This window comes from Mesoplodon bidens, assembly GCF_964165515.1.
Source record: "Mesoplodon bidens genome assembly, chromosome: 2".
In the NCBI taxonomy this organism is placed as follows: Eukaryota; Metazoa; Chordata; class Mammalia; order Artiodactyla; family Ziphiidae; genus Mesoplodon; species Mesoplodon bidens.
Window position 1 is genome coordinate 98,794,607 of NC_138177.1, and position 23,746 is coordinate 98,818,352.

General features: G+C 35.7%; 1 protein-coding gene across 6 annotated transcripts in view; it reads right to left on the reverse strand.

The window, feature by feature from the left end:
- Positions 1–23,746, reverse strand: part of SNX7 (sorting nexin 7) — a 99,657-nt gene that overhangs the window by 30,951 nt on the left and 44,960 nt on the right. For all 6 annotated transcript variants that reach the window (XM_081223679.1, XM_081223677.1, XM_081223678.1 and 3 more), the window contains 2 exons: positions 22,994–23,193; positions 20,106–20,192 (listed from right to left, as the gene is read on the reverse strand). In XM_081223679.1, the coding sequence (XP_081079805.1) occupies positions 20,106–20,192; positions 22,994–23,193 (287 nt within the window). The remainder of the gene's footprint in view (positions 1–20,105; positions 20,193–22,993; positions 23,194–23,746) is intronic.

A 23,746-nucleotide genomic window follows, 5' to 3' on the forward strand; every position in this document is an offset into this window, starting at 1 on the left:
AATGGTAATTACAAATCATTCTCCCCCTGCCCCCACCTTTATCAAGGTATAATTGACAAAAAAAAATTGTATATGTTTGAAATATACAACATGACAAATCATTCTTATTCAGAAATATAAACACAAAAGTCCTAAAAGTTGAGGTAGCCAAATCCAGCAAGGGCCAAGTTGAATTTATCCCAGGGATCCAAGGATGGCTAAGATGAGAAAATCTCTCAGTGTAAATCACCACATTAAGTGAATGACGAAGAAAAATCATACACTTACATGAGTCGGTACAGGAAACCACACAATAAATTTCAACACCCACTTATGAATCAACTTCTCATCACACAGGAGTAAATAAAAACTGCCTTAACCTGATTAAAATATATATACTTTAAAACGTTTAGCAAACATCAATACTAATGGAAAAAATCCTGAAAGCATTTACTTTAGCATCAGGGATAATACAAGGATGTCCTGTCACTAATAACTTTACAATGCATTTTTTAGCCAGCTCAATAAGAAATGAAAAAAATAAATACAAGGTATAAAGATTGAATAAATGAGACAAAACTATCAATATATACCTATAAGGTTTTCTACATAGAAAATCCCAAAGAATGTACAAAGAAATTATTAAAACTAAAAATAATTTAGAAGATTGCTGGATATAAAATAAATATGCTAAAGTGAATTATATTTCTATACTCTGGCCCCAAAAAAGTAAGAAAATAAAAAATTTTAAATACATAATTTATGATAAATACAAACAAAACATAAGGTACTTAGGAATAAATTTATGGAAAGATATAGAAGACCGTTTTGGAAAAAAACATTTTAAAACTTATTGAGAGATATCAAAGAAGACAAATAAACGGTGAGGTTTCTAAAAATTATTCCATTTAAAATCTTGTAGCTAGTTCTCTTTCTTTTAATTTCAGTTTAAGTACCAGTTCCTCAAATAGTCCTTTTCAGACAGCATTTATGTTCAAAGTAGGTACTTTTTCACTACTCTCTCCATCTCAGTGCACTGTTCATCTCCTTAACATTCATTAGAACAATTATTTTTTGTATGTTTATATACTTTCCTGTTAGAATATAAGTTCTAACATGGGCCATGTGTCTACATTTTGGCCATTATATCCTCAGTACTTACTATGTAGAAATGTAATAAATATTTGTAGAATAAATGAATGATTTCAGAAAAGTAAAATATTAGTAATCAATCTAGGCTTGTTTTACTATTGCCTTTCCAAGGACTGTTTTACCACACTTTGAAATACCACAGAAACTTACAAGCTGCCTGTACCTAAACCTAAAGGTATATATCACCAAAATTTTTGAGCAAAATAATACAATTTGAGGATAACAGCTATTCTTACTTAAAAATATCTTCATTGTTTTCTTTTTAAAATGGCTTCTCTATTATTGCCTTTTATGGAAATAATTAACCATTCAATCTATTTATTCAAGTACTAAAACTTTCTCTTCATAATCAGAAAAGCTGAGAAATTATCATTTTGAAAGTTCTTGAAAATAATATACCTAAATAAAAAGATTTAGATTGCCACTCCATCATAAGACAATAGAAAATTCAAAAATTCAATTCTAATCTGACAGTTACTTCTTCTTAACAAGTATTAATTAAATTGCAGGGGAGAGAGTAGAGGGCTCTTAAAAATAAAATTACATTATTTTCTGATTTGTGAGAGGGGTAAGATGTGTCTGAAAAATTAGATGCTTGATTATACAATGCTGCTCAGGCATCCATGTGATTACTACATGTGAGTGCTTTTTTATATACTTTACAATACACACTTTTCTTAAAAAGTAGAAATCTCTCTTCCTGAAATTCACTGCCAATTTTGTTATCCAAATGTAGCTTGTTCAGTAAAGCACAATGTATTTTCTAATAATGACAAATTAAGTCATAAAACACCCACAAATATAGCTGATGCATCACCTTTCAAGTCAGTACCTCCAACACCATTAATGTCCTTCGAATAAGGGATAATCATAATTTCCTTTGACACTGGAAGCAACAGAAAGCCAATTATTTAAACAGCCCCATTTTAGGAAATGTACTGATCTCTTTTGCATCCTTTGTACAACAGAGGCACAGTAAAAATATATAGGACAGAAGAGGATTCATTTTTTCCAGGTGTTTCCATGAGTCCGATTAATATAAACCTTTTAAAAAGGAATGATGTGGCTCCTAAGAAAAAAAGATTTTTAATCAAGGTCTTTTAAGTCTTTCGATATAATTTCCTATATTTGTTTCTGAAGAACATAATCCAAGCCTAGAAAAGCTATATGCTATACTATCATTAGGTTTTAATAACGTTATAAACATTATTTCAAAGCCAAATCTAAACATTTATTTTACAGACCTTCACAGGCCATACAGTTTTCTGCCATTAAATATTTTTATTCACTATTTAACCAAACAATACCTCTCGTATTATCTCATTTAATTCTCACTATACACCTATAATGTAAATATTGCTTTACTAACAAGAAAAAGGAATGCTTATTGAGGTTTAAGTTACTTTTCTGTAACTTTTTTCCAGAACCCAGATTCTCTAATTTGTGATCCAACCCCACCATATTACACAATTCCATAATGCGGCCTATGAACCTCAAGACATATATAAGACAGCTCACAGGCTGCATGAAGGAACTCCCATTTATATTTAACTCTTTTTAATTGACATAAAACATTATACTAGTTTCAAGTGTACAAGAAAGTTATTTGATATATGTATATATGGAGAAATGATCACCACAATATGTCTAGTTAACATCCATCACCACACACAGTTACAATTTTTTTTTCTTGTGATGAGAACTATCGAACTTTACAGATCTACTCTCTTAGCAACTCTCAAATATACGATACAGTGTTATGAACTACAGTCACCACCCTATACATTACAATCCCATCACTTATTTTATAACTGAAAGTTTGTACCCTTTGATCACCTTATATTTAATTCTCATGTAATGTTTTTAACTTACATGCATAGTTTATAATACAGATAAAATATATGAGTAAAGTAGTGCAAGTAGATAATTTGTAAATTTAAAATGTACACATACTGGGAGGTGTGCTCAAAAATATTTAGGTGATAGAGTACGTTATTAAAAAGTCTGGTGACTGAAATGTTATCTTTGCTGAAGTACTGTGTACATTAGATTTTTAATCAAGTGATTTTGCTTGATTTTTTTTTCAGACATTCATCTCTTTTCTATCTGAATCCCTACCAAAGCTAAAACCTTCAATAGATATGATCTTTCCTCTTTGACTCAATCAACCAAACTACCATACATAAAAGATACAGCTCTTAAAGTTGTAGCATATTCTAAAACAGAGCTAGCCAACAGAACTTTCTGGAATGAGAGAAATGTTCAACTTTGGAGAGCCCAAAATGTAGCAATAGCCACATGTGCCTTTGAAATGCACTAGCCCAACTGAAGAACTGAAATTTTCCTTGTAGATGATTTAAATTATTTCATATTTAAATGTAAATAGCCACATGTGGTTAGTGGGTACAATACTGCATAGCAAAGCTCTAGAGAGCTGTGATCAATAAAAGTGGAATAGCATATGTACTCAAGTATATAAATTTTAGGGGTTCCCCCCAAAAAAAATCCTTTAGTGAACCTTCTTTTACATGGTTTCCCAGAAATCCTCTAATATTAATGAATATTTTCTCAATTACTTCATTCTAAAGACACGATGGTATTTTAGAATATTATCTTGAAACGAACTCAATATTTGGTACTTTTGGATATATATAGTAGTTTACTAATAGAATTAGTTTAGCTTAGTATTTTTTTAAGGGAGACAACACACTAATTATTTTTAGGAAATAACTTCATAATTCAAGTGTTTATTATCATTACAAATAAGTATTTTAAAATTTACTTTTGGGCCTCCCTGGTGGCGCAGTGGTTGAGAGTCCGCCTGCCGATGCAGGGGATACGGGTTCGTGCCCCGGTCTGGGAGGATCCCATATGCCGCGGAGCTGCTGGGCCTGTGAGCCGTGGCCGCTGGGCCTGCGCGTCCGGAGCCTGTGCTCCGCAACGGGAGAGGCCACAGCAGTGAGAGGCCCGCATACCGCAAAAAAAAAAAAAAAAAAAAAAAAAAAAAATTTACTTTTAAAAGCACTGCAAATCAACAAATAAGAAGGATAAGTGGGGGTAGACAAGTTCCACCACATATAAAACATATTTTAAAACATCCATTACTGAAACAGTACAGTTCTGGTGCTTAATTAACAGGCCAATCAAGGGAACATACAGAAAGCCTTAAAACAGTTGCATGTGACAACAAAAACTGAGTATACTTCAAAGATAGCGTTGCAAAGTATTGGGGAAAACATGACTACTCAATAGATAGCTTTGGCACAGCGGGATAGTTACCTGAAAAAATATATAGTTGAATCCACACCTCACATTTATAAACAGAATTAATTCCAAATGGCTCAAAGATTCAAATGTAAAAAAGAAAACCCCAAAAGTTAATAAAAGAAGTGTGATACAATTCTTTTGTCATCCTAACTTGTACTTAAAAGTAAAATCCTTTAGAAAAAGATAGATAACTCTTTGGGCTTCCCTGGTGGCGCAGTGGTTGAGAGTCCGCCTGCCGATGCAGGGGACATGGGTTCGTGCCCCAGTCTGGGAAGATCCCACATGCCGCGGAGCGGCTGGGCCCGTGAGCCATGGCCACTGAGCCTGCGCATCTGGAGCCTGTGCTCCGCAATGGGAGAGGCCACAACAGTGAGAGGCCCGCGTACCACAAAAAAAAAAGATAGATAACTCTGACCTTATAAAAACTAAACTTTTCTGTACAGGAAAAATCACTATAAAGAAAATTAAAATACAGTGCCAGTGACAAAAAGGACTAATTTCTCTAACAAGAATTTCTTAAAAATCAGGAAATATCAAGAATAGGTAAAATCTAATGAGCAAAAAACAGACAATAACAAAAAAAGAAAGACAAATTTTACTTAAACATAAAAAATGCTTAACCCTGTTCATCATAAGAAAAATACAAATTAAAACTACAAAAGGATACTATCTTCACTTAAGGGATGGCAAGGATTCTACAGTTTGATAACACTGACAAGGCTGGGGTGGAGGGTACAGGAGTAAACAAGCAATCAAACATGTTGGTGAGACTGTAAATAGCTCTCCCAGCAGAAGGTAATTTGGTGGTAGTTCTAATAACATCAACAATAACATCAGCTAATTCTTTTAGCTTTTCCTTTGTACCAGGCACTATTCTAAGCACTCATGTGTGTTACACATTTAGCCCTATGAGCTAGGTACTATTATTTCTTCTATTCTACAAACTGTGAAACAAAGTTGATGAGAAGTTAGTAACTTGTCCAAGGTTGCACAATTAATAATGAGTTATCAAAACCGAAGAGTCTCTGGTTCAGCAATTTCAATTCTAGGTATTTATTCTACAGATCTACTAGCACATTCACAAAATAATACACGTACAAGGTTATTCACTGAAGCATTGTTTATAGTAGCAAAAGGTTAGAAATATATGTTAACCAGTTGGAGTCAGATTAAATAAATTCTCATACATCCATACATCAGAAGACCATGTAGCTGTAAAAGACCAATAACTGAAAGGATCACCAAGATATGTTATTATATTAATAAAGCAAACTATAGAAAACTTTATAGCATATTACCACATTCACTAAAAAGTAGAATCAGAATGCATATTTGAATTTTGGTACATCCATAAAGAATCCTGGAAGGCTACAAAAGTAATTAACAACAGTACATACTTGTAAAGTGGGTGGTGGGAATTGGGAAGATAGGATATGGGGATGGGAAGGAGACTTTTCATTAAATGTGTGTTTGAAAATTTATGAACTTTGAATCATGTGAATATATTACATATTTAAATAAATCATTTTGTTTTTTTTAGGCAACATGCTAATTGCTTATATTAGAGATCAAGAAATATATTTTGGCAGACAAATGAAATATTAACATTCCTAATGTTCTATAAATGAGCACTGGTGGTTGGAGATAACATTTGAAGGGACATATCGTATAGGGACTAAAAATGAGGCACAGACACAGAGACTCTGAGCTCCTTTTTCCTAGTTGTTGAACTGTATGAGTATATAACCTCTTCCAATGAAAAGAGAGTCTGATGACTCAAAAGAAGTGTTGAAGATGCATGTGGGAGTGCAAAAGGTGATATTTCTACATTAATATATTACTTAATGTGTATATTAAAGAACCACACATTCATATATGTGTGTGATCTTAAATGTGCATGAGTAAGTTAATCTAAATATCATAACTAAAAATTTGATGCTGGACAAAAACCTTGGTTTTTGATGTGGAATCTTCTTTAGGAAACTTGTGTCAGGGTGTCCTTACATTTGCATTTCTACATGTGACAGTGATGACCACATCTGGCATATGTGCATGCAGCTTTCGTATCCTCATTAATGGAATATGCAGAATGTGTCCAGCATTTTCCTGGTGTGAGGCTCTGTGACAGATCTTTTAATGCATTAAAGATTTGTTCTGAATGCATTTCTTTGTCCTTTCTCTTATTCATTTTAGATTAAAAGCTTCTGTATCAGAGGGTGCCAGCAGCAACAGAACCTGCCTCCTGGGAAGCACAGAACCTCAGCAAGTTTGTAGTTTATTTTGAAAATGCACCTGGTGCTCACCAGGTTTTGGATCACCAGGTGCATTTTCAAAAAATTCTTCCCCTTTTCCCCAGCCACACAGCTACTGAGAACTACTGACATACATCATGCCTCCTTAATTCATTTCACATTTTCTTTTTTACCAAGAGATAAGCAAGGCAGGTCAATTTACTCTAAAATTCATACTATTAAAACTGCCAGTTCACTGTCACAGAGTATTTCAAATCATCAATAATGTTCTGTGGCAGGAATGGCAAAAAGAATTTATCATGCGTGCCAACTCTAACTGATCAGTATCAGTCATATGAAGCATGTTGATATGTATCTTTTCAGATGTCACCCTAGAATACAGTTTTTAAGTTACTCGCACAATTTCTGGAGTCCTGCTTCGACAACCTCTACATGTGCAATACTGAGCCAGTAGCTTTTATTTCTCTGTACCTCAGTTTTCACATTCGTAAAATGAAGAAAATTATAGTACCTACCTCACTGTATTGTGTGAGACTTAAATGAGACAATACATGCAGAGCATTTAGAACTCTGCCTGGCACATGGTAAGTGCTTAAAGAATGTTAGCTGTTATTATTATCATCATCATCAATTAGTTTTAGCATAACATACTGATTTGGTTAAAATAAAATTCTATATAGTAATTCCTTGAAAGAAGGCAAAAAGAATTTCAACTTTCCCAGATCACAACTCTACATGTTCTAAAGTGTTTCCAAGTTGCAATTCCCAATTTACTGTGAATTCTAAATATATATATTTTTGGAAGCGATTGAAAAAAAAAGCACTAAATTCTTAAAATTCCTTTTTTGTTTTGATCTTAGTAGAATATAATTGTTATCTATGTTCGAAGTCTCACACCCTTCTAGAATTCAAACCCACCTATCAGGAAAAGAAAAAACGGGTAAGAGACCAGGGAGTATAGTGCCAGGTTATAGTTCTGGTTCTACTATTTAACTAACTGTATAACTGTGGACAAATCACTTAACCTTTCTTATCAAAATCTCCACTACTACCACCTTAGTTTATGCCATCATCATCTACTTCCTACTGCACTGGACTCAACAGTCTTTTTGTTTCCCATGCAGGAAACAGAGTGAGCACTTGAAAGCAACTGTCAGTTCTTCCTTTTCCATTTCTCTTCTTGAACAATTCAGTCCTAAAGCTTATTTGGTAATGCAGAGCAAGGCTGGTGTCCATTCTGGTGGAGGAAGGAAGGCAAAGTCACGGTGGCCCAGAGCAGCATATGAAGGCATTAGCAAGATGATGAGGTCTTCCCTGCAAAGAGTGGTCCAGAATGGGAAGTAACAGCACAAGCAGGGTGAGAAGGGTGTGTATTGCGTGTGGGCAGCATGGGGGAGCTGAGGCTAGCATGGAAAACAGAGTCTTAGAGTGGTAAAGAGGATGCTCTTGCATGGCTGTGGTCCAGTGCAGGGTGTGGAAACTTGAGTGGGGTGAGGAGTACCTCCACTTAGGAAAGAAGATGACATGAGCTATGCAAGATTGTTTGCAAACAGGGAATCAATCAAATAAACAGATATGTAAAGGATAATGGGAGCCTGTTTCTCATTGTCAGAAAGAGAACCACAAATATTGAAAGAAAGAAAACTAGAATGAACCCTCATGATATTGGATTTAAGTTGGAGGCGTTGGTATGAAATTGTTATTTTAATATATATAAACAGACAAATCAATGTAGATATAAAAATGTGTGATTATACATTATATTCCTATCTATATATCCATAGATATGTTTCCTACGTCCACTCAGATCTTGGAATAATTATACCTAAATAGCAATAAACATATCTAATACCAAGATACTATATTCTAAACATAATTTTTTCCACTAAAACTAACCAGGGCTTGTTAGGAAAATGGCTGATTCCAGGGCTGGAGCAAGAAAAGTACAAGAAGAGCCTAGAAAGTCTTGTTGTACCAGTAAGAAGTAAAGAATGATGGGAACATGTTAAAAGGAGGGAAAAAAAGAAGCTTGAAGATGGTCCTACTAGCCAAATTGGAGGCAATTTATATATCAAAATACATAGTGATAGTAATGGACTAAAACCCACTGACTAAAATAGAAAAGCGTGCACGCAAACACACATACAAATCAATTTAAAGTTTAAAGTAATATAAGGAATGATATAATTATACAGTCTCAAAGTAGCCCCCCACAAAATGTTTTTTAATTACAAAGGGAAAGGAGTGATTTTACAGTGGAGAAGCTTGGCAGACATCACCTTAATCGAGTGAGATCAAAGAGTATATTGTTAATGGGACAAATAAAAATCATGTGCTACCTAACAGGTAGATTGCAGCATCACTTGAGTAATATTCCTGCCAAAGATTGACAGTTTAAATCTAATCATAAGGAAGTATCAAACAAGTTAATATTGGAGGTATTCTACACAATACCTGGCCTGCAATCTTCAGTGTAATGGTCATAAAAGTCAAGGAAAGATGAAAAACTATTCTAGACTGAAGGAGACATCTAACCATTGTCAAGAACATTACTGAACACTGGCAAAATCATTCAGGGGTCTGTGTGTTAGATAATAGTTTTGTTTCAATGATAACTGATTGATACTGATAGTTGTATTATGGTTATATGGGAGAATGTCCTTGTTTGTAGGAAACGTACATCTTTAAGGGGTCATGAGCATAAAGTTTGCAGTTTACTTTCCAATGGTTCAAGGAAAAAAAAAAGATTTTTGAGCTGTACTTGCAACTTTTCTATAGCTTTGTCACTTCAAGATTAAAAAAAAAAAATTTAAGCCTATAATGTACCAAATCAGAATTCTTCCCTGCTTGAACTCTTCAGTAGCTCCCCACAGCAACTAGGATGGAACCCATGGCCTACATGTTCTCATCTGCTTGCTCAATCCTCACGCCCCAGCTGCTAATGAAGGGGTACTTCATTCCCTATACTCTAGCTACACCAGATATAACTAAAGCTCCTGGAACATAGGAAGCTAATTCCCATTTCAGAGTTTTGCATGGATTCTTCTTAGAACACTTGTGCCAGATTTTGGAATGACTGTTGCTTATCAGCACTCAGCTCTCCTCTCAATGTCACCTCCTCAGAAAGACCTTCTCTTCCCCTCCTGGTGTTCTCCATCACATTACCCTGTATTATTTTCTTCATAGCACTAAGCACTATCTAAAATTATCAGTCATTTATTATTTTTTTCCTTTATTTTCAGTATCCACCTCCCCCCCCCACACTAGACCATAATTTCCTTGGGGATAGGGGCTATTTCAGTCTTGGTCACTGCAGTGTCCCCACCATGAAGTGCTTAGATGGGGAGGGAACTCATAACTCTTGGCTGACTGACAAGCTAGGCCTCAATTTTCTTATCTACAAAAGTGGGAATAAAGTATGCTTCACGTGTAGTATTATTCATTGGATAGTAAACGTAAATTATTAAAACAGTGCCTGGCATACAACAAGTACTATACAGATGCCAACTATGCTTCAGAAAGGAAAGCACTAGTTTGGGTCTAGAACCTCTTTGAAAGTTGAATGGAGCTTTGATTGGGGCATTTCCCTTTAAGTCTGCTCCGCTATTGACTAAGCTTTAGTAGAGAGAAAAAGTTTACTCTCCAAAACCCAGAAATAGAATAAATCAAAATGCAGTTAATTTGGTGATATGGCACTGTACTAGAAGAAAAACTACTGGTTCTGTTCTTTGTAGAAATATATATTTTTTTATTTTTAGAAGTACTATTTAAAAAATGATTCATACTTTAAATAATGTTTTATGATACCGTTACATGTTTTCCAATATATTAGTCTTTTATACTTTCTCCTTCTAACTTACCAAAATTTTTACTGACACAAGCTCTAGATTTATAAACATTAATTCATCTTCAAAACAAAGTTTCTTCAAAGTAAGCATTATTTCTGCCTGTTCATGGATAAAGAATACTTAATGTCTGATTAAGGTCACAAGTTAAGTAAAAGTGAATCAAAGCCCTCTCCAAGCTTCAGACTCCCAGCGTGTTCCTGCTCTAAGCATAATCATATATTTATTGAGTGCCCAGGCAGGGCCAGGAGTGAAAGAGATATGTAAGACAGACCCTTAGGACACATTTCTTATTAATGAAAAGTCTAAATTAAAAGGAAATTGAATCTATTTTGAGTTTCTATATGGGAAAGCTGTTTAAACTATTATATCTATGGTAGGCAGAACTCCACAAACCAAACCACAAATCCACAAGGACACTATAAGTAGAATTTCTTAAATCCTGAGAAGAAATGACTGGAATTTTAAACTACCCCTTTTACTTAACCATCTGTTACTTTTTCTGTTGCAGTCAAGACAGTGGGGAAAAAATGTTCCTAGAGAAAGACACAGAGCTTACAATCTTCCCTTAGAAAATCACCTACTCTGATGTTACACTGCCTCTTTTCTTCAGTATTTCATTGTCTTCCCCCTGCCCCTGTCCACCCTCACCCACCACAAACATACACAGGCCTTATTCATCAAGACTGTAAGTTTATGTGTTCCTTTTTCAAATCAGTAAGCCTTAATATGCAGTAACTTCCCTAAGCAAATTTCATGGGTAAAAATTTTGGAAGTAGTACAATTTTTTTCACCTCACCCACAAACATCTCCTGACTAACTTTCTGGGTAACAGTTAACACGAGTAATTTGGTGTTCAAGTTTGTGCTCATATCAGATATGCTGGCCTTGGAGGATTCCAAAAGAAATAACAAAAAACATGTTTTTTTGTGTCAAAAATACATTATAAAAATGTGTTGATCTTTGAAATTATTTGGAATATTTTACCTCTAGTCATTTATTAATTTGTTCCTTGTTCCATATTAGATTTAAGATGGCTTCCAAAATTATACTCTACAACTAGTTTAAAGGTATTAAGTGGATAAAGACATTAGCATAAAGGAAAATAAGAATAGGGGAATAACAAGGTAAAGCCAGGGGTGAGTTTGACACATAAAAGACATTTGCCAGGGCTTCCCTGGTGGCGCAGTGGTTGAGAGTCCGCCTGCCGATGCAGGGGACACAGGTTCGTGTCCCGGTCTGGGAGGATCCCACATGCCACGGAGCGGCTGGGCCCGTGAGCCATGGCCGCTGAGCCTGCGCGTCCGGAACCTGTGCTCCGCAACGGGAGAGGCCACAACAGTGAGAGGCCCGCGTACCGCAAAAAAAAAAAAAAAAAAAAAAAGACATTTGCCAGATAGAAGTGGATCAGAATTGGGGTTCTCAACAGTCTAGAAACTAATGTAAAGAGTGGTATAAAGAGTGGGATAGGAACAGGTATAAAACCCAAGATGTGTACACGCTGCAAACAAGCTAATGGCTCAGGAGAAATTAAATCCCATTGCTGGTGCTGAGACATAAATGAAACTTTTCTCAGCGGTCCTCATAAAGGAAAACCAGAATGTAGTCTGTGCTATTGATGCTTATCATAAGGGGATTTATGGTTCTCTTCCTTAAAATGTCCCTTATTACAAATCAATGGTACAATACCAAGTGTTGTTTAGTTAAAATAATTGTTTAGAGTCCAAAACATAACATTTTAATAGTCAGTATAAATTCATATACATTTTAAATTATCTATTCAATTGCCTAAAGTGACCAGGTGGGGCAAGTGGGAGTGGTCACTAGTCAACTCAAGATAATTGATGTCTCTTTTTTTTTTTTTTAACAATGTGAAAGTCTAACAAGCAGGATTACAGTTACCATTTCCAAACCTTAATCTAGAAAAATGATACATCCAATATATACTTCAAATACAAAATATTTACAATCTAACACTGGTTAGGTACTGTGCTAAGAGTTTTCATAGGGTGATTTAACAACACTCTAAGGAAGATATTACCCACAACTTTTATAGTTGAGGAAACTAAAGCAGGGAGAATGTAAGTAACTTGTCCCAAACTACAAAGGCACACAATACTGTGGTTGAAATTACATGTAACTCTGCAATTGGGTTTAAGACCTTATATTAAATACTTTTCAGATATTGCTCTACTTGCAATGCCATGAGACAAATAACAGAGGGAAAAAGTAACCTGGTAAAATCCCAAATAAAGACCTCCCGCCCCCAAATAATAAATAAAAATAAACACCCCAGGCTCAACAGACTTATTCATAAGGTAGACATGATTTTTTGCTATTTAATCAAATATTATTATCCTTTACAAGTTCATATAAATAGCAGCACATGGATTTTTTTCCAACCACTTGAATGAATGATTCCCTGAATGAGAGGCCTGACTGTGATGGTATGGAGGGAGAGGAATTCTAGGCACTGCCTGGATCTTTGTCCTGGGACGAGAGGCTGCTGAGGGCTTTGTTGAATAAGCGTCACTCATTCACCCAGATCCCCACCCAGTGTTGTGTCTACAGCTCCAATACACAGGTACACTGTGTATGTGAGGCACATATTTATTAGCTGTTTACCCAAAATCCATTCCACACTCTCCTTCTTACTACATGAAAGAGCTCCAGTTTTTTTAGGTATTTTCATCAGAAGGCAGTTTGTAGCTGGTCCAAGTCAATTCTGATGGTCACATTCCCACTCCAAGCAACTGGCTTGATGCATGGACTGTTCAGGACTCTGGCCAATGAGATGTGAGGAAAAGTCTGCTGATACCTTCTAAGATAAACTGATAAAAGGAAACATACAAGAAGAAAGTCCTTTCTCCTTCCACTGGATAGCAGCATGTCCTTCACTGCTGTGTGAGTGTGTGTATATGTACATGTGTGTATCTCTGTGTGTGAGAAATACATATAGATGCAAACAGGTAAAAAAGCAGCAGAGGAATAAAAACAGATACTAGAAAATGAGGCACACAGAAAGGAATAAATTTGTTAAAAAGTCAGGGGAGAGGTGAGACAACAAATATCTGAGAAAAGGTAGAGTCAACCTCTGCTGCCACCACACAGAAAAAAGCTATGTCAATATTATCATTTCTTTAAAGCTTAAAGAGAAGGCACTCTTGCTCTATACATCATTTAGTACACTATCAAGAACATTTGAAGATTAATAACCACAATTTGAGGATGGGAGTAAAAAACTGGTTCAAAAATAGCAACTCACACAGAGCAAGGACCAGATTAAATAAATTTGGTATCTGTTTGTATCTTCTGAATGTGGCTATATGCAAATCCAGACTATAATGATCTTATGAAAATGCATTTTTTATTTTTGTTCACATAAATATACTGTTAAACAGCTATGGCATTATATCTAGATCCAACTCTCAGATTCCATGCACATATTGCTAAATGTCAAATGTATTCATATTCATTTATATTTGAATGCTGCTTTGAGTGGCAAACTATAAATCATCCATTCAAAAATAAAAATACAAATAAAATGGATATGCAGCATTATTTAGCACCACAGATGAACTTTATTTATCTTACAGTTAAACAGTGAAGTGAATAAGCATTTTCAAACAGAAGCTCTGACTCTGAAAACTTATAACTAAACTGCAAAAACCACAAGTTCCTCCAAGTATCTGAGTTTTCCTCAAAATCTTTTATTATTATACCTTCATCTCCACAGACAGAAATTTCCTTACTTTGATTGAATATCTACTTTATTGAATCTCTTCTTTATCAGAGCATCTAATGCTCAATCTCTCTTAAAAAATAAAATGTTTTATTATCTACAGTTACCTTAATTATTCTGTATCAAGCTGTTTTTATAAATACCTCATAAATGGAGAAGTGGTTAAAAAAGGTGAAGGACCCTAAATAAATCAGTTTAGTTCATCTTATTGGTCCAATTATTTACCACCAGCCGAAGCTATATAAATTCTCTTTCCTTCTCCTCACTAGCCATCCCTTCTTAGATTTTTATTGTTGGAATATGCCAAGGCTCAGTCCTATCAAGTCCTGGGACCTCTTTTTTTCATCCTTTAGTGACCTCAACAAATGTCATGGCTTTAAATACAACCTATCTGCTAACAACTCCCACATATATATCTCTGGCTGGATCCCTCCCCTGACTTCTGGATTTTTATGTTCATTTTCATATGTGACTCCCTACTCAACACCTCACTTGGGTATCTGATAGGCACATCAACTTTATACATTCAAACCTGATTTCTTCATCTTCTCCATGTTCTTCCCAAACCTGTTCTTCCCAAAGTCTTTGCCATCTCAATGCCAACACTTAACTTCCAGTTGCTCCATTCAAAAACCTTGGTATAATCCTTGTTCACTCACAATTCATAGTCCACCAAATAGCAAACAGCTCTCTGTCTTCAAAATATCCTCAGAATCTGACTACTCCACACCACTTCCGCCCTGGTCCAAACTATGATGTCTCACTGGGGTTGGAAGAGCTAGTCTCCAGATCTGGCTTTCTCCCAGTCCATACACACTCCCCATAGACATTATCTTTTGTCCTTCCCAAGCAGAGTAATGGATTTAGAACAATTCTGAACATGTCACTCCTCTGTTCAACTGTTGTCTTCCTATCTCGCTGAGACCAAATCTTATAAGGCTCTACATGATCTGACCCCTGGCGACCTCTGCGACCTCATTTCCCACAACTCTTCTGCTTCCTCATTCCATTCCAGCAACACTGGTCTCCTTGCTTTTCATGAAACATGCAGGCATGCTTCCACTTTGCACTTACTGTCCCCACTGCCTGAAATTTCTTCTGCCGGGTATTCATGTAGTTCAAGACCTCACCTTTTTTGGGTTTTACATAATCACCTTCTCGGTAAGACCTTTCCTAACCCCTAATTTTAAATTGCATTGCTCCCCAACACTACCTCTTCTCCACACTTATCACTATATGACAATATACTATAAATTTCAGTTGTTGCTTACTGTCTCTAACACTAGAATATAAGACTCATGAGGGCCTTTCTTGACCACTGTCTCCCTAGTGCTTAGAATAGCATCTTTTATATGTTAGGTACCTAAAAACATTTGTTAAAAGGTTTTCGTTGAATACTTCTACCTTAAATGCCATCCCATCATGACATAAAGTTGCACATCTCCAATTTTCTTCTTCCTCTTACATGCTATAGTTCAATTTGTAAAGCCACAATCTGCTTTCCTTACAATCTAGAAATGTCAAGGGTCACTAAGAACTTGAAACAAGGGCCACCCTCATTCTTTAAGTGCTTCAGATTCTATCTCCCACCTACGTCTCTCTCAAATTTCTCTTCTCTGCAACTCCACCACCACCTCTTCAGTTCAGGCTCTCGCTGAATCCACACAGTCCAAAGGAAAAAGCCCATATTCCTCATCCTGGCAAATAAGGCTCTTTCCCCATCTGACTGTGGCCAACCTTTACAGCCACGTCCCTCAATTCTCCTGCACCCTGCTCTCTACACATCAACCAGGGTTCCTCAGTTTAGCACACTTTTTTGAGCCTTTACTACCTTTCATAATATCCACTCACTAGTCTTCAAGGAACAATTCCTTACTCATTCTACAGGACCCACCTCAAGTATTACTTCTGTAAAGCCATCAAAATAACAACAGCTAACAACCACTGAGTGCTTTCTATGATCCAAATAATTGACTTGCATTGTATCATTTGATCCTTAAACAAGCCTATTAGAAAGGTACTAACAATGTCTCCCTTTATACATGATAAAATGAGGCTTAAAAATGTTAGGAAGGGCTTCCCTGGTGGCACAGTGGTTGAGGGTCCTCCTGCCAATGAAGGGGACACGGGTTCGTGCCCCAGTCCGGGAAGATCCCACATGCCGTGGAGCGGCTAGGCCCGTGGGCCATGGCCACTGAGCCTGCGCGTCCGGAGCTTGTGCTCCGCAACGGGAGAGGCCACAACAGTGAGAGGCCCGTGTACCACAATTAAAAAAAAAAAAAGTTAGGAAATGTGTCTTAAGACTTAATAAACAGATAAGCTAAGATTTGATCCCAGGTCTATCTAATTCCAAAGCCTAAATGACAAAACTCTAAATCAACAGCTGAACTGACCTTCAAATGAGTATTCTACAAGCCTTTACTGAGTTTAGGTCACTTCGAAACAACTGATTTTATTGTTGTGAGATAAGAAGTACAAACCACAAACTCTAAGAAGCAGCCACTTTACAGCTACCCAGATAATAAATCAAGGAATTCGCTATAAAACATTATTTTAGTTTGCAGGAAAACACATAATTTTTGTGGGCATGTTTGTGTGATAAGAAAAAAGTAATAATAATGTCATAATTGCCAATTTACAGCATATACAAAGTTACAGGCACGGTAAAAGACAAGAGCCTTGTATTTGCATGCCACGTGGCCCACCGATAAAGATCACCTGATATGTCTAACATGACCTCTGGAATGTTACATCCGTGCTCTGCTTCTACCCAATAATTATAACTACACTAGTGTTTGCCCTTCTTGGTAGAGCTTCATTTCACTGACCTTTGCATTATGAGTTGCTTTGCCCAGTTTGCATATAACTTCCCACCCAAAGGTGACTTTGATGGAGCTTCTGAAGGCAGCCCCAGCAGGTCTCCATAGAAATGGCCCCAGGGTTGTCTCCAAAGTGCCCTGCTTGAGTTGCCATGGTAAACAACCAGGCTAGATTGCTCTATTCAGTTCTCTGCCAGGGTCTCCATGGTGACTGCAAAGGAGGGCTCCTTAGAAGGACCTCACAAGGGCACGTTTCCATGGTGACCCTATCCTGCATATTTCTAAGCAACTTCCCTTCAGTTGTTCTGCAACCAATCAGAGCAGGTTCATTTTGAGAGTAACCCAGGAAGGTTGCTCCCAAAGATATCATCGTTAACACACAGGTATTTGGAAGTGAGGTCTGTAAACAAATAAACTGCTTGAAAATGTAAATGGTACCATTCACAAATCATTAAATTTGTTCCTATGAATTTTAGGATCTGTTTTTGATGGGTAACAAAAAAATACTTTCTCTGTTTCAAACCTTAAAAAAATTAAGAATATAATGCAGATAATTAAAGTTTCAAATTTCTCCAATCTTACAACATAACAGCTAACTAGGTAAAAAATACTTTACAGTGGACATGTCTCTCTCACACACACACACACACACACACACACACACACACACACAAAATGAAATCCAAAATACAGATGGATCATCAGGTTATAATGAGATATCAAGGAAACTTTTATAGAGCAAAAGACAAAATATTTGCAAGTCAAATGAAAAGAAAAAATGTGTTTTTTAGTTGAGTTGGGAAAGCCTAGCCATATTTGGGCCTAAACTATTTTTTCCTGTGTTTTTGTGGTTGGAACAATCCCAACTACTCTTCCTTTCAATTTAAAATACGAATAAAAGCCATTCTGAACAGATGCTTGGTTTTCAAGCCATTTTACTATTCTCCTGAAACTTTAAAATACTGTACTTTTCCTAGTATTTAGTCAAGGGCAATATTTCAATATCTTTAGAAATTATTTAGAAAATAAAAAAATTCTACAGTTACAATGATACAATTATAATTGTTGTACATGTGCTCACTCATCTCTGTTCATTCCAGTTGACTTTTTTTGTTTTCTTTTTTTTTGCGGTACGCGGGCCTCTCACTGTTGTGGCCTCTCCCGTTGTGGAGCACAGGCTCCGGATGCACAGGCTCAGAGGCCATGGCTCACGGGCCCAGCCGTTCCGCGGCATGTGGGATCTTCCTGGACCGGGGCATGAACCCGTGTCCCCTGCATCGGCAGGCAGACTGTCAACCACTGCGCCACCAGGGAAGCCCCCAGTTGACTTTTTAAATTAAAAAAAAATATATATATATATGTATATATATGTGTGTATATATATATTATATAAATAAAATATATATAAATGTGTATATATATATATCTATCCCTTACTGTATTGAGAAGGTTAATCTTGGATTTCCTCTTTTTTCTCCTCATCTTGAGGTAAAAGCAACAGCTCCCCCTCGACCACTAGTTCCATTTGTTCTACATCTTCTGTTAGTCTCTCTCACAGATTCCATTCTCCTACTCTGTCCACAGCAGCCCACCACTCCCCACTCACACTCCATGCAGGAGAATAAATTTGAGTTTGAAAAATAAGCATAGTTAAGAAAGGTGAGGATAGTTCATAATCACTTTTTAGTGAAATCTCAACATTTTACACAAAGTCTGATTTTGTAGAGACTTATTGCTTCAAATGTTCAATATGTTTTTATGAAGCCAAGCAATCACTGCAAGTTTCATTCATTCACAATATTTATTGAGTGACCACCATGTACCAGGCACTGTTCTCTGGGCTGAGAACACTTCAGGAAACAATTAAAAAATTACTACCCTCAAGGTGTTTAGATTATGGACAGGGAGAGAAAGAGAAAGAAAGATAATACAAATAAAACCAGAATATCATCTTTTGTGTTAGAAAATTATTAAAGCTAGAGAGAAAATTAAAGAAGGGAGGAGGGAGTTAGCTCCCAAGCCAAGTTGGGATGGGCAGCAATAATACTATGGATTAATGGGAGGGGGTTGGGGGTTGGGGGTTGTTTCAAGGACTCCCCCATTCACCTGACATAAGTGTACTCTAAACCCTTAAATTAAAAATAAAATTAGGAAAGTCTCTTTCATAGAAAATGTAATAAAAGTTAACAAAGTAATGAGTGATTTCTCCAACTTTCATACTTGCTCTCTGAGAGGCAGCATCGTCTGAGGGAGGCAAGTGATACTATTACCTCCAGTCCTACTTCTGTTTCAAGAACTATATAAATTTGGGCAAGTTACTCTACATTTCAAGCCTCTTCCTCAGTTTTAAAATGATAACAATTCTGATCTGAAAGTATCATGACAACATGCAAAGACAATAAAATATAAATGCTAAACTATTGTGCGTGAAAATATAATGTCCCAAAATTGCTTTAGAGTACTTCAGAAAAAAAAAAAAAAGTGAGAAATAGCCAGGTGAAAAAAACTGGGCAAAATGCTGGGAATTAATGAAGCCCAGTGGTGGGTAAATGAGTTCATTATATTATTAAATCATTTTTTATGTTTGAAAATTTCCATGAAAAAAGTATTTTAAGAAAAGGATTAAACTTGAAAACAAAGATACTTCCTTTGTAAAGATTTTTACAATAACTAGAAAAAAATGTATAGGAACACCAACTTACCTTGTACAAATTTCTTATAAAACTAGTAAAAAGTAGATTTATTTACTGAGTACTTACTAACCTTCTGGAACAATGTTAGGTACTTTTTTCCATACTTTCTGAATTCAAGAACTCTAATTTAAAAAATATTAACTTCATACTTTACTCGTTGTAAGAAAAAATATAAGACAGAAAGGCAGAAAAGCATCGTAAGCTTACAGACTCATCTGGTACTCAATGTATAATTTATTTTTGGAAGAAATTTTAGTATCATTTACTGAATGCTTAAAAACAAGCATGTAATGGAGCTAATACAAATTTTAGACAATCAATTCTATATGATTATAACAAGAAATTTAAAAACTCACCAGATCAGTATCTGCCTTTTTAGAGGTCAAAGCTTCAATTTTGGAATCCAGTTCTGCCTGTATTTGATCTCTTCTTTTCATGACACCCTTCATATTAAAACACAGGAATGAAACAGGTTGTACTTAGTTTTAATAATCTTTGTATAACAAAAATATACATTTGAGAATATAAATACCATCTCTTCCCCAAGCCATCAGTCATCTAGGGGTGTAATGACTTAAAAAAATTTTTTTTTAATCTCTAAAAGCTAAACTGATACCAAGTATTTAAAAGAAACTTTTTCATAATCTTTTATTAGTTTTCCCAATGTACACCTTACTGGCTTAAGTACTTTATGTACAAAATACATGTTTTGATGGTGCACTCTAGGCATGTACAGTTGTTCAAAAAGAGCAAAGAACAAAACAAAGGAATAAAAAAGCCAATAGGAGCACTGAAAATACGTGCTATGGTGTAAACTGGTTGCAGTTGGGAGGGCACATGGGCTACACATCTGAAAGTATCTACAATCAGCCCTCTTATTGGACTCCAAAGGCATAGTTAATCAAAGTCAATTACAGTGGGGAATCAAAATTGAAGTGTGCACTCACATCTTAAGATTTTATTTTAGCTTAAAATATATAAGTATTAACTGATTAGCCAAGACTTAGGAGAAAGCGTGGCCTCTGCTCTGACTGAGAGGAGTTCCATCTTGTTTTCTTGAATAACCATGATTTCACATTTCAGTTAATACACCCTGGTGAAGGAATTTGAGTGCGGAATTCATCTACATCTTTTATAATGTTTTCTAGTCTTTTTCAATGTCTTTCCCTTGGTGACTCACTTTTCTTCCAAGACAGTCTTTGTAGACACCAAGATTCTTTTTATTTGTACTCATCTTTCACTGGTTTCTATAGTATTAATTAAATAATGAAATTGTAATAATGAACACAAGTGGCCTAAACAGTTCAAGGCGAAAATAAAACTAACTCTGGGTAAGCAAACAGTTCAACTAGGGAGAGCAGAGTTGCAGGACATACAAGAGAAGGGCCTTAGTGCGGTACAGGTCTTTTGGGTGTTTGCAGAGGAAGGGAAGAACCTTAACCACAAATCAGTTAAATGGAACCAGATAAGCTGGCTCTATAGTATTTGAGAGAGTATTGAGAGGCATTAAGGGTAAAAATCATCCTGAAAATGACTCACCCTGGTTCTGTGCCTGGTGGAATCAATCTTAAAACGTTCGAAAGAGATTAACATTTCTCTTGTTTTCAAAGAAATGAATAGAAAATTCAACTAATTATCACAAATTCTTTTATATTTACTTCAATGTTTAACGGCCATTAATGTCAGGAACCCCTTCCTTTCTCTAACCCAAATGACACATACTATAATTTAGTCTCATTAATTTTATGTATGTTTCCATAAATATGAAATATTGTGCTTCATATAGGTAGAAATATTTTAAATAAGAGGTGGCTTCAGAAGACAACTAGTAAAAACTGCACAAATTCAATCATTTTGTCAAGGCATGTATCTTTCATTATTTTAGCTCACATTGAAGAAAACATTCCAATATAAAACAGAAGTACAACTTCAATATAGGTGCTATTGATTATACCCTAGGAACCTACAAAATAATACAATCAAATGAGGACCTATAAAATAATTCAATTCTGGTTGCTATTATAATTTTTCCACACCTTTAATAATACAGGATTTAAATTGCATAATTTCCATCCTGACATAAAGAGCAAAACATCTAATTAAGGGAAAATAATATAATATTTTTAATGATAAAAATCAGATCTCTTTGAACAGCCACACAAGAAAGAGATCAATAATGAAGTAAACCAATGGAATGTAGCCAAGGAAATTGATGGAGGCAAGGAGGAAGCACCTCAGCAGTGAAACATTAGAGGACTTTGGGAAGCAGGGAGGGTGTGTTTATGGGAGGATCACAACAAAGTCAAGTAACAACAGAAATCCGAAATACCTACAAAATATTTAATGATTCTGTGAAAGCAAAAGCTAAACATGATAAATACGAAAGAGGCAGATATCATGCTGAAAGGCTAAGAGAGCTTTTCTTAACAAGACAAAGTAAAAAAAAAAATTTAAATCCTCCCAAATCAAGAGTACATGAAAACAGAAACCAGACATGGATTCAAGTCTAAATGGAAGAAAAAATGGACTATAACTGAATGCAAGCTGACTCCTTCCCCCACTGTCACCCTACAACACCAGAAAGCTGAGGGTATCAGTTCAACTGTGCAAGGTATTGTGAGCAGAGAATAATACTGGATGAAAAACATTAGCTTTGCAGATAGCATTGCTAAATCCCAAATATCTGGAAACCTTAACTTGAACTGAGGAGGTTAAATGCAAAACTCTGATATAAGAGGAATAAAAGCCTTTTCAAATAGTGAAAGAAACGTGTTAATTTGAAGCATTTCTTTTCAGAAGCACCCAGAAGACAGAACAAACATCAAGATCCTACTCAAGTACATTCTACATAATGATACTAAATATATTGCTAAATCAAATGTACCTAGAAGCAAGAAAGCAACTCTTTCATCAAAAGAAATTTCTAAAGTGCTGAAAATTTTTAAAGTAAAATTTTAAAAGGCTGGAAAAACTGATCATACTCCCTATGTAAATCTTGACTGAGGATGCTTCAAATCTATCTTATAAACTGTTTTTGTTACTGTTGAAAATTCCTGTCTTTTATTAACATATTCTTCCACTCATCAATTCATTCATGCAGTGAACAAATATTTATGAGTATCTACATGCAAAGCATCTTTCTAGGATGGGAAGATAGTGGTGAACAAAAAGAAATAGGAACTGCCTTTATAAAGCACATAATCAGGTCAGGAACTAAGGTAGAAGTAGAATTAGGTGTTCTTACCATTAACATTTCACTATAAAGCACATACTCATGTACGACAGGAAGCAGGGCCTCTGAGAGTCCAGACATCCGTTTTTCAGTGGCCTTACAGCATTTGTCAACGCAGCTGGCAACACCTTTTAGAGTATCAGCCAGATCTTCTTCTGATGCTGACCACAGAATATGAATTGGGCCATATTCTTTCATTTCATCAAAATATTCTAAAAAAATAATAAGTTCTTCAATTTACAGGAGTTTTCAAAATCCCTGTATTACAGACAATAAGAAAGGACCTTATTTTCTCATTGTGCACATGTTCTTGTACATGAACATAAGAATATGGATATCATTATCATCTTTCATTAAATTGACCTGTCATCCCAAACTGGTCCTTGAATGAAAACTTTCCAAGTGTAATCAATAATAACATGCTTTTTCATTCTCAAAAGTGTCCTGGCTTGGGAGATAAATTATACGATCACTGTATCTATCACAGACTTCTGCCTACCAAACAAACTATACCTGAATACCTCATAGGCAACATGACCTAAAGAAAACATGTCTTCTTTTTCCTCTTATCCTGTTTACATATCCTCTTAATGGTAATTGCTTCCAGACATCTAAGCAAAAAATGTGGGGTCATCCTAGACCCTAGACTCACACCTGCACAGAGCCAGTCAGCAATTCCAATATTTCTAAATCTCTATCTATCTATCTATCTATCTAACCATCCATCCATTTACCCACCCACTTACCTACCCACCCACCCACCTC